The 11236-nt window shown below is 41.5% G+C and overlaps 1 protein-coding gene across 1 annotated transcript in view; it reads left to right on the top strand.

The window, feature by feature from the left end:
* The first annotated feature begins 4812 nt into the window (after positions 1 to 4812).
* The window catches only part of BTNL2 (butyrophilin like 2), a 16549-nt gene continuing 10125 nt past the window's right edge, over positions 4813 to 11236 (top strand). Inside the window, exons 1-3 of the mRNA XM_007951304.1 lie at positions 4813 to 4891; positions 7521 to 7868; positions 10327 to 10608. Coding sequence (XP_007949495.1) covers positions 4813 to 4891; positions 7521 to 7868; positions 10327 to 10608 — 709 coding nt within the window. The remainder of the gene's footprint in view (positions 4892 to 7520; positions 7869 to 10326; positions 10609 to 11236) is intronic.

Here is an 11236-nt window from a genome sequence, read left to right on the forward strand (position 1 = left end):
TAGAATTCTGCAAGACCAACAACTTATTCATTGCAAAAGCTTTTTTCAACAACACAAACAGTGGCTATACACATAGACTTCACCAGAAGGAGTACACAGGAATCAGAGTGACTACGTCTATGGCAAGAGGTGCTGGAGAGGCTCAATATCTTCAGCCAAAACAAGGCCAGGAAGGTGGAACAGACCATCAACTGCTCATATGCAAGTTCAAGTTGAAGCCCAAGACAATTAAAAGATGTGCCATGAGAGCTAAAATATGACCCTGATTGTATCCCTCCTGAATTTAGGGACCATCTAAAGAATAGATTTGATGCATTGAACACCAATAACTGAAAACCAGAAGAACTGGGGAATGATATCAAGAACATCATCCACAAAGAACCCAAAAGGTCATTAGAAAGACAGGAAAGGAAGAAAAGATGAAAATGGATGTCAGAAGAAACTCTGAAACTTGCCCTTGAACAGAGAGTAGCTAAGCAAATGGAAGAATCAACAGGATAAAAGAGCTGAACAGAAGATTTCAAAGAGCAGGTTGAGAAGACAAAGTCAATTATTATAATGAAATGTACAAAGAGCTGGAGTTAGAAAACCAAAAGGGAAGAACACACACGGCATTTCTTAAGCTGAAAGGACTGAAGAAAAAAAATTAAGCATCAAATTGCAATACTGAAAGATTCCTTGGGGAATATATTGAATGATGCAGGAAACATCAAAAGAAGATGGATGGAATACAATACACAGAGCCACTGTACCAAAAAGAATTGGTAGATGATCATCCATTTTGGGAGGTGGCATATGATCAAGAACCAATGGTATTGAAGGAAGAAGTAGAAGCTGCAGTGAAGGATTTGGCAAAAAACAAGGTTCCTAGAATTGATGGAATACCCATTGAGTTGTTTCAACAAATGGATGCTTCACTGGAGGCACTCACTTGGCTATGCCAAGAGATTTGGAAGATGGCTACCTAGCCAACTGACTAGAAGAGATCCATATCTGTACCCATTCCAAAGAAAGGTGATCCCACAGAATGTGGAAATTAGCAAACAATATCATTAATATCGCATGCAAGTAAAATCTTACTGAAGATAATTCAAAAACAGTTGCAGCAGTATATTGACAGAGAACTTCCAGAAATGCAAGCTGGATTCAGAAGAGGACGTGGAACAAGGGATATCATTGCTGATGTCAGATGGATCTTGGCTCAAAGCAAAGAATACCAGAAAGATGTTTACTTGTGTTTTATTGACTATGCAAAAGCATTCGAATGCATGGATCATAACAAATTGTGGATAACATTGAGAAGAATGGGAATTCCAGAACACTTAGTTGTGCTACTCATTAGGAACCTGCCCATTGACCAGGAGGCTGCTATTCAAACAGAACAAGGGGATACTGCATGGTTTAAAATCAGGAAGGGAGTGCATAAGGGTTGTATCCTTTCACCATAGTTGTTCAACCTGTACACTGAGCAAATAATCCAAGAAGCTGGACTTATGAAGAAGAATGTGGCAGCAGGATTGGAGGAAGACTCGTTAACAACCTGAGATACGCAGACGACACAATTTTGCTTGCTGAACGTGAGGATGGCTTGGAGCACTTACTGATGAAGTTTGTTTGCAGTATGAATAACATTTCAACATAAAGAAAACGAAAATCCTCACAACTGGACCAATTAGCAGCATCACGATAGATGGAGAAAAGACTGAAGTTGTCACAGACTTCATATTACTTGGTTCTGCAATCAACACCAATGGAAGCAGCAGTCAAGACATCAAAAGATGTATTGCATTGGGCAAATCTGTTGCAAAAGACCTCTTTCAAGCACTAAAGAGCAAAGATATCTACTTGAATACTAGGGTGCACCTAACCCAAGCCACGGTATTTTCAATCACCTCATATGCATGTGTGACCTGGACAATGAATAAAGAAGACCAAAGAAGAGTTGATGCTTTTGATTTGTGGTGCTGGTGAAGAATGCTAAAAGTACTATGGACTGCTAAAAGAACTAACAGATCTGTCCTGGAAGAAGTGCAGCCAGAATGCTTCTTGGAAGTGAGAATGGCCAGACTTCATCTCACCCACTTTGGTCATGTTGTTAGAAGGGACCATTCTCTGAAGAAGGATGCCATGCTTGGTATAGTGCAGGGTCAACAAAAGAGGGGAAGGCCCTCAACAAGATGAATTGACACGGTGGCTGCAGCAATGGGCTCAGGTATAGTAGGGATCGTGAGGCTGGCACAGGACCAGACAGTGTTTCGTTCTGTTGTACATAAGGTTGCTATGAGTTGGAGATGACTCAACAGCACATAACAACGATATTAGCAGTTCAAACCCAAAAAAAACAAACTCTCTGCCACTGAGTCAAGTATGACTCACAGTGACCCTCATTGTGTTTCCAAGGCCAGAAATCTTGACAGAAGTAGACTGCCTCATTTTTCTTCTGTGGAGCAGGTGGTGGGTTTGAACCGCCAACCTTTTGGCTAGCAGCCAGATGCCTTAACCACTACACCACCAGAGCTCCTTAACAGATAGTCTATGATAAAGTTTTTCAGTGTTGGCATTACTGCTGTTTTGGACTAGACAATTCTGCTGTCAGGACTGTTCTGTGCATTGCAGGGTGTTCAGCAGGATCCCTAACTTCCATTCAGTAGATACCACCACCACGCCCCACCCCCAGTTGTGACAACCCAAAATGTCTCCAGACATTGCCAAATGTTCTCTGAGGGCAAAGCCAATGACCACCCCCTCCTCCTCTTGACTTATTGAGAAACATTGGCCCAAGGCAATCATTCTTCCCCTTTCTACTCTAGAATCTCTCTGAGCCCCAGAAAACATTTAGATACATTTTTACATTCTCAAAATCTTCACTGACTCAGGAAAATTTCTGTTTGTAGTGCACATTTGTAGGTTTTTTGTTTTTTAATTTCTGCTTCAACACAAAAACTAAAGGAATACAAAGCTATAAACTGTTTGTAGTAAGTGTAGATCCTTTTTAGTGCTTAGCATGGGTTTTGTGGGCTTTCTTGGCTCTTACTTGGTGGCGCAGAACGTTTCTGCATTTCACAACAAGAGTCCAGAGTAAAGGTAAATTTCTCAAGTGGTAGAGGTTGTCTTGTAATGCTAGGTCTCCTTTCATACGTATATTTTAGTGCACTTTTAAATCTAGGTATTGTGACTAGGCCCATATCAGTTTCCTTAGAGATATTTTAAATGAAAGTAGGTATCTTCTTAGAAAGCTAATAGAATAATCATCTTCTGATCCACTTGAATCACAGTCTCCATTTCAGACTGTCTATTCATGTTTACCTGCCCCAACGACCTCTGAGAAAAGGGAAGGAGTAACTGGCTCACCACCACTCCTAAGCAGGTTCTTCTACTTGGTGTGAAGCAAGTTTCTCTCAATAAAATTCTTGACACATTAGAAAGAATAAGTCTTAGACTTCTTTCAGTCTGGATTTTTTATTTTTCAAAGGCAAAGCTTGCATTCTATTTTTGTCCTGGTCATTTAAAAACTTTTTCACTGTGTGAAAGTGTTTTTATGAGGCTAGTACAATGGGCTTGGACTTGCAAACTCTGCTAGTTGGGTTCTTTCTTTCTTTTTTTTTTTTTTTAATTCATTCCTATATGTCTTCTGGGAACTCTGGTGGCGTAGTGCCTAAGGAATTTGACTGTTAGCCAGAAGGCTGGCTGTTCAAACCCACCAGCCACTCCTTGATTGAGCAATATACTTCCTTAGAGATACCACCTCATAAACCCAAGGAGGTGTCACTCTGAGTCGGATTTGAATCAACGGCAGTGAGTTTGGGGGTTTTTTTTAGGTGTATGTCTTCTGGTGGCACTGTGGTTAAGGCATTGTGCTGCTAACCCAAAGGTAGGCAGTTTGAACCTACCAGGTGTTCCACGGTAAGAAGATGAGGCAACCTACTTCCCTAAAGATTTACAGCCTTGGAAACCTGATGGGGGTCGCTATGAGTCAGAATTGACTTGATGGCAGTGGGTTTTATATGTCTTCAAGACTACACTGAAAGGATTAGTTTAAGTAGTTCTCTTGGCTGCCTTTTGCATCATTTCCACCACTTTTTTCTTCACTATCCAAAGCATCCCATTGCCCCTGGGTTCTCCCCGGACCCTGAATGGCAACTTCCCGGCTACACCTGGACACAGCCTCCTGCTCTTTCCTCCACAGCTAAGAAATCGTAGTGATGAACAATTTTGCAGGAGGTGCTGGGAGGAGGAAGAGAAAAATAACTCAATCCTGCCATATAATTTCTACATGCTCAACATGGATGGTACAAAAAAAGTTTTGGTTTCCTTGTTTTTAATATTAAAGCCAAAAAGCCACTGCCATCTAGTTGATTCCGATTCATGACAACCCTAGAGGGCAGAGTAGAACTGCCCCATAGGGTTTCCAAGGCTGTCTATCTTTACGGGAGCAGACTGTCTCATCTTTCTTGGGCAGAGCAGCTGATGGGTTTATCAGCTGTTCTTTAGGTTAGTAGTTGAATGCCTTAACTATTGCACCACCAGAGCTCCTTATTTTTTATATTATTGTCTCTTAAATCCAAGAGTGCTTTTCATTTTAATCAAAAAGCTTCTTTCAGGCCTAAAAATTAGCTTAAAGTACAACAGATTTGGTAAAGGATAGGAAGAAATGGTAACTAGAGTAATAGAGCCAAGCCCATTTCATTGTTTGATGGGGAAGGGGTCCTTGTTAAGACTGCATAACCATTGGAAACCATGGAATATGCCTGGTGCCTCACAGCCTCATTTAGGCATAGTCACACTTTTTCTCTTGTGTTTGTTCCAGGGAAGATGGTGGATTTTCCAGGGTTCTCTCTATCTGGTGCAGTTGCCTCCTTCTTCTTAATCCTGCTGACCATGAAGCAGTCAGGTACGATTTCCTTCTTCCCCTTACTGGATGCTCTAATGTCACCCAGATCCAATCCAGATGCAGAATTCTAAACTCAAAAGGGCTAGTCCAACATTGAAGAGTTTGCACTCATGGGCCAAAACAACTCTGCTTCAAAACAGGCTTCTTGAGTGTAGAAAATTAAAGATGTGGGGGAAAATTAGTCCAAGGGACTAACAGACCATGTAAACCCCAGTGTCCATGACCCTGAGAACTAGATGGTGCCTACCTACCACTGCTGACTGCTCCGAAAGGGATCACAGCAAGAGGTCCCAGATAGAGTGGGGGGAAATGTAGAACAAAATGCAAAATCATGAATCAAAAACCACACTTACTGATCTGGTGAAGACTGGAGGAACCCCAAGACTATAGCCCTTAGACACCTCTCAAGCTAGGAACTGAACTTAACCCCCACGACTCAACTGGCAGCCAAGTGAAAAACAGACCTATAAGGTGGACAGTAGTATCAGGAGAGTTTGCACTCATTACGGCAGTCAAGCATATGAGATCCAGAGGACAGCATTTGCCCAGGGATTGAGCTAGGAGGGTAGGGGACAGGGATGGGAACTGGTGGACCCAAGGAGGAAATGGGAAGAATACTGTTATAGTGTGGAGACTGCAGTAAATCTCACAAAACAGAATGTGTATGGATTGTTGACTGGTAAACCAATTTGCTATGCAAATTTTAAAAAAGGGATGGGGAGGGCCTTTTCCACTTTCAACTGTGTTACTTTTGGAAAATCACTTGAGCACCTTGTCATAGTGTCCTAACCTTTATGACAGGAAAAGGAGCAGTGTGTATGTCTCATAAACAAACATAGGCTTTAAATTAAATGAGATCATACATGAAAAGCCCTTGATTCAGTCCCTGGAATGTATTATTTATCTCCTGCTTCCATTAAGGGCAGCACTTTGGGAGCCAAGGGGGAATAAAAAAAAAAAAAAAGCCCCTTCAACATTCACACAGAGGAAATGCAGGACACACAGGATGCATAACTATGAGGGGAGCAGGGGAGTTATTGGGCAGGGAGGGGAGGAGACTGGGTTAGGGTTGGGAATGGTAAATGGGGAGTGAAACTAAATGTACTGAAATGTTGAATGTAAAACAAACTCTTCAAGTAAAAAATTTAAAAAAATAATACTTAAAATAAAATAAATTAAAAAAAAAAAAAACATTGGGGATTAAAAAAAAAAAACACCTTTATTTAAGCAACACAGAAATACTTAGAAGTAAGAAACTAGAAGGGAACTTTCAAGAAGTGGATTTGTAAATCTCATTAGCTGAATTTTATTATCAAAACATTGGACCATTAAAAAAGGTTATGGAAATTCAATGTCACAGGGAAATGCCAGAGTTCCGAGAAAAAGCAGCATTGCAAAGCGGGAAAACACTGGATCGGGAATCAGAAAACCGTGCTCTAGAGCCAGTGCCGCCACAAGCCATGCCTGGTGCTGGGGCCACCTTCCCTGCTCTGTGCTTGTTTCCTCACCTGTCAAGGAAGGCAGCCGATGGTCCAATTTCAGTTCTAGCTTCACAGTTAGACTCCACCCATGATGAGTTCCAGTAGCTCTCCACTAGCATCTGTGGCCATTTGGGCAGCAGCCACTTGTTAAGGAGCAGTACTAGGAAGCCACTCCTCGGAAGGAAGGTTGGGCAATCCTACTTCCGTAGTGATACTGCCTCGGAAACCCAAGGAGGGGTCGCTATGAGTCGGGGCCGACTCGATGGCAAACAACAACAACAACAACAAAGAAGTGAGGTTCCTTGTTAAGAGGACTAAATCTGCACAAAGTGCAAATGACCCGGGAGCGTTTTAAGATGAGAAAGGGCGTAAATAAACAACTTGAATTAACATTAATATTAATAAACATCCTACATCATTAAACGTTTAGATTATTATTAAATATTAACATTATTAAATATTGTTGATTTGTAATTGACAATAAGGAAGAGGCCTAAAATGACTTAAAATTTTATTAGAAAGTTCAAAATTTCTAGACAAGCCTTGCCTTTAATCTCTCACGAGATATCCTTGGAAAAACTGGATTGTACAGAGTCCTCAGTAACTAGAATCTTGCCCTCTCCAGAAGGAAAAGAAATAAAAGAAGTAAACCCAGTTCCTTAGTGAGGACAAGAGAAACCCTCCAAAGCTGAAAAACCTAATGAATGGATTTAGGAACGAAATTTTAGGAAAGGTGATTGTAACAATAATAAAGTTAATAATTAAAGATCAGTTTACCTATTATATTACTGAGAATAACAACAACCCTGGCATGGTAGTTTTACATGATTTAGGTGGTTTAAAATGGGATAAATTGTGGTTCCAAGTCTCAAGGAATCACTAAGAATAATGGAGTTGTCTCCAAATGACATAGATGTAAGTGACATATTCAGGACTTACGCTCAAATTTTTTAATTACATGGTATTTTTAGTACAAAAACAAAATGGTGTCTGTAACAACCAAACTGTGGAAATCATCATGCTGGATTTCTTGAAACAATTGAAAATAAAGCCCTCCCATCTCCAGGTGCCTCCATTGTTGACAGGTTGGGCATCAAAGCAAGCACACTGAACCACCATTGGTTTCCCTTTTTCACTCTGTTCTGTAGATGACTTTAAAGTGATTGGTCCTGCCCATCCTATTGTGGCCAAGATTGGAGAAGATGCCTTACTGACCTGTCAACTTCTCCCCAAGAGGACTGCAATACACATGGAAGTGAGGTGGTACCGCTCAGAGCCCAGCACACCTGTGTTCACATACAGGGACGGGGCTGAGGTGACGGAGATGCAGTCAGAGGAGTACAGAAGCCGGGTAGAATGGATAGAGGATGACACTGACAAGGGAAGTGTGGCTCTGAAGATTTACAACGTCCAACCGTCTGACCATGGGCAATACTGGTGTCATTTCCAAGATGGAACCTATTGTGCAGAAACCAGCTTACAGCTCAAGGTAGCAGGTAAATATCTGGAAAACGACACAGGGCTTCTGAGGGAACAGTACCTTAATGTGCAGTACGATTATTGCTGGTTGAAGAATTCCTTTTTAATAACCAAGGAAATTCTCAAAGCCCAGTCCTTGGTTCGGAGTCGTTTGAAGGGAAGTAATTCTGAAGTCTTCAAAGCAAGCTCACTTATAAAATATTTTCCTAAATTTAGTTTTCACGATTTTGACTAGTCTTGAGGATTATTTGAAATCCATGACATGGTATCATTAGCAGTTTTTTGCTGAGGCATGAATTTGTGCCACGTAAGGCTGGTGTGCAAGAGCAAGTCAGCGTCTGAGAGAGTCCAGCTGACCATCCCACATCTGTATCTCGGTGGAATTTGTTGCTCTCCACCCAACCTCTTATAGCAAGCACTGAGATGTGAAAACTGTTTCTATGTGTCATGCACACAGTTAGAAAGCTAGTAATGGAACTGAAGAGACTAAAAACATTATGTTTTTAAGGAGATTATCATAGAAAAATGTTAAATGAATTGAATTGTGTCCAGCGATTACATTATTATATAATAGTGTTCAATTAACATTTCTGAAACATATCCAATGTGAATGGCAATGTCCCACAGAATGCTATTGTATTAGCCAAGCAGGAAAGAATGGGGGAGAAGGGAAAACTTGACAAAGGATCTTGTTGTTGTTGTTGTTAGGTGCTGTCAAGTTGTCTCCAACTCATAGTGACCCTCTGTACAGCAGAACAAAACACTGCCTGGTCCTGTGCCAGCCTCATAATCCTTGCTATACCTGAGACCATTGTTGCAGCCACTGGGTCAATCCATCTTGTTAAGGGTCTTCCCCTTTTTCGTTGACCCTCCACTTTACCAACCATGATATCCTTCTCCAGAGAATGGTCCCTTCTGACATGACCAAAGTAGGTGAGACAAAGTCTGGCCATTCTCATTTCCAAGGAGCATTCCGGCTGCACTTCTTCCATGACAGATTTGTTAGTTCTTTTGACAGTCCATGGTGCTTTCAGCATTCTTCGCCAGCACCACAACTCAAAAGCATCAACTCTTCTCCAGTCTTCTTTATTCACTGTCTAGCTCTCACATGCATATGAGGTGATTGAAAATATCATGGCTTGGGCACACCTTAGTCTTCAAGGAGACATCTTTGCTCTTCAGCACTTTAAAGAGGTCTTTTGCTGCAGATTTGCAAAAGATCTATCTTGAGGAAAAAAAAATCCGAAAAGTTAAATGTCATGGTTCCCAAACCATACATACACAAAAGAGAAAATAAGGCGAATTATTTAATCTAACAGGGAAATAGGGACCAGTCCCTGGAGAAAGATATCATGTTTAGTAAAGTGTAGGTCAGAGAAAAAAGAAAGACTCTCAATGAGATAGATTGACAGTGGCTGCAACATTGGGCTCGTGCATAGCAAGGATCCTGAGGATTGTGCAGGACCAGGCAGCATTTCATTCTATTGTACACAGGGTCGCTCTGAGTTGGAATTGACTCAACGGCACTTAACAACAGTAACAGAGAAATAGTTCTCTGGCAGATGCTGTTTCCTTCTTTAAGGGTATGTCCTCTAATACTTACTGTTCTTAACACCCATAACTATGATTATTACTGTTACTATGTTCAAAGTGATTGACAATGGATAGAAGAGTCCTTTTATTGCTGAGACGTAGGAGTGAGGGACACACTGATGCCTGTTACTATCAGGAATATCTGACAATATGCCATGAATTTTCTAAGGCTCCGGGGAAAATGACTGATTCTCCTTCCACCGACAGGTGACAGAGTCAGAATTCTCATTAATGGAAAATATAGTCGCCTTTGCTTGGGTTTGGTAGTGGTAGAGTTGAAGAGAGAAGGAATTTGTCAAAAATATTTTTCCCATTGAATGAAATATCGAGATACAAGAATTCTACATGGAGCTCCCCAATACAAACACCTCAGCTTATCTACTTGCATTCCAAGCTCACAACCGCCAACAGAAGGAATAGGAAAAATAGTGACCATGGGGGTGATTTCTTACGTTATAGTAAATATCCTGTTTAAACTGAAGTCAAGAAATCACCCAAAATATCAGACAAAGTGCCTGACACAGACAATATTAAGATGAAAAAGGCAGACTCTTAGCACAGGAGAGTTCCTCAATAAATTACAAAAAACATCATATACAGTACTAGAGACATAAGCAAAATGTCCTATCTTCCCTCTCTTCTTGTTCCCCTGCATGGCTTTAAAGAATGATATTGCTGAGATGTTAAAATGGAAAGATCCAGACTGGGGGCAAATAAATGGATCTGAACTTAAATTTGAATGGGAAGAAGACCTTGGACCACTTCGGCCCCCTGGCCCTATGAACCCCTGAACTCTCCTTAGGAGCAGTATCTCTGAGTGGCAGCCTCTATGATTTGTGGTTCCATGGCTCTGGACCTCAAGACTGTGACTTCCCTCCACAGGACTGGGATCTGCCCCTGACATTCACATGCAGGGGACTGTGGAAAGCCGAGCTCAGCTTGTGTGCACTGCAGAAGGATGGTTCCCAGAGCCCGAGGTGTACTGGGAAAATACCACAGGAGAGAAGATGCTGACTTTCTCTGAGCACCACATTCAAGATGAAGATGGCCTGTTCTATGTGGAATCCACTCTTGTGGTCAGGGACGCCTCTGCAGAGACTGTGTCCTGTGTCATCCACAGTCCCATCCTCAGTGAGGAGAAGGGGTCAGCCGTCTCCATCCCAGGTCAGCACTCACGTCTCTTGGACCAGCATGCTGAGATGTTCCAGGGATGGATGTTCCATAGCTCCTAATAATTTTAATCCAGAAAAATATATAATGTTTACTAATATGCTTTAAAATCTATAAAACACGTACACTAAAGTTGAATGAAATAGCTGTTAAGCTGTTCATATGTTCTCCGGTTCTGCTTTCCTCCCTTCCTGCTTTCATTTTCTTTACTCATGTGTATGCATCACATTGTAAAGAAAATTGAACTATATTCTTTCAAGTAAAATGTTTTCCTATTCTGTATTATGGTAAGGCGCTCTGGTGGCATAGTGCCCTAAGGCATTTGACTGCTAACCAGAAGGCTGACAGTTCAAACCCACAAGCCACTCCTTGGAAGGAAGACTGGGCAATCTACTTCCCTAGAGATACCGCTTCAGAAACCCAAGGAGGGGATACTTTGAGTTGGGATCAAATCCATGGCAGTGAGTTTGCTTTTGTTTGTTTATTAAATCTTTACAGAAGTAGATTGCCTGGTCTTCCTTCCGTGGAGTTGCTGGTGGGTTTGAACCACCACCCTTCTGGTTAGCAGTCAAATGCCTTAGGCACTGCGCCAATAGCATCTTAATTATACCCTCACTTTTTT

This window comes from Orycteropus afer, unplaced genomic scaffold, assembly GCF_000298275.1.
Source record: "Orycteropus afer afer isolate SDZICR_OR568_19922 unplaced genomic scaffold, OryAfe1.0 scaffold00294, whole genome shotgun sequence".
Taxonomy (NCBI): Eukaryota; Metazoa; Chordata; class Mammalia; order Tubulidentata; family Orycteropodidae; genus Orycteropus; species Orycteropus afer.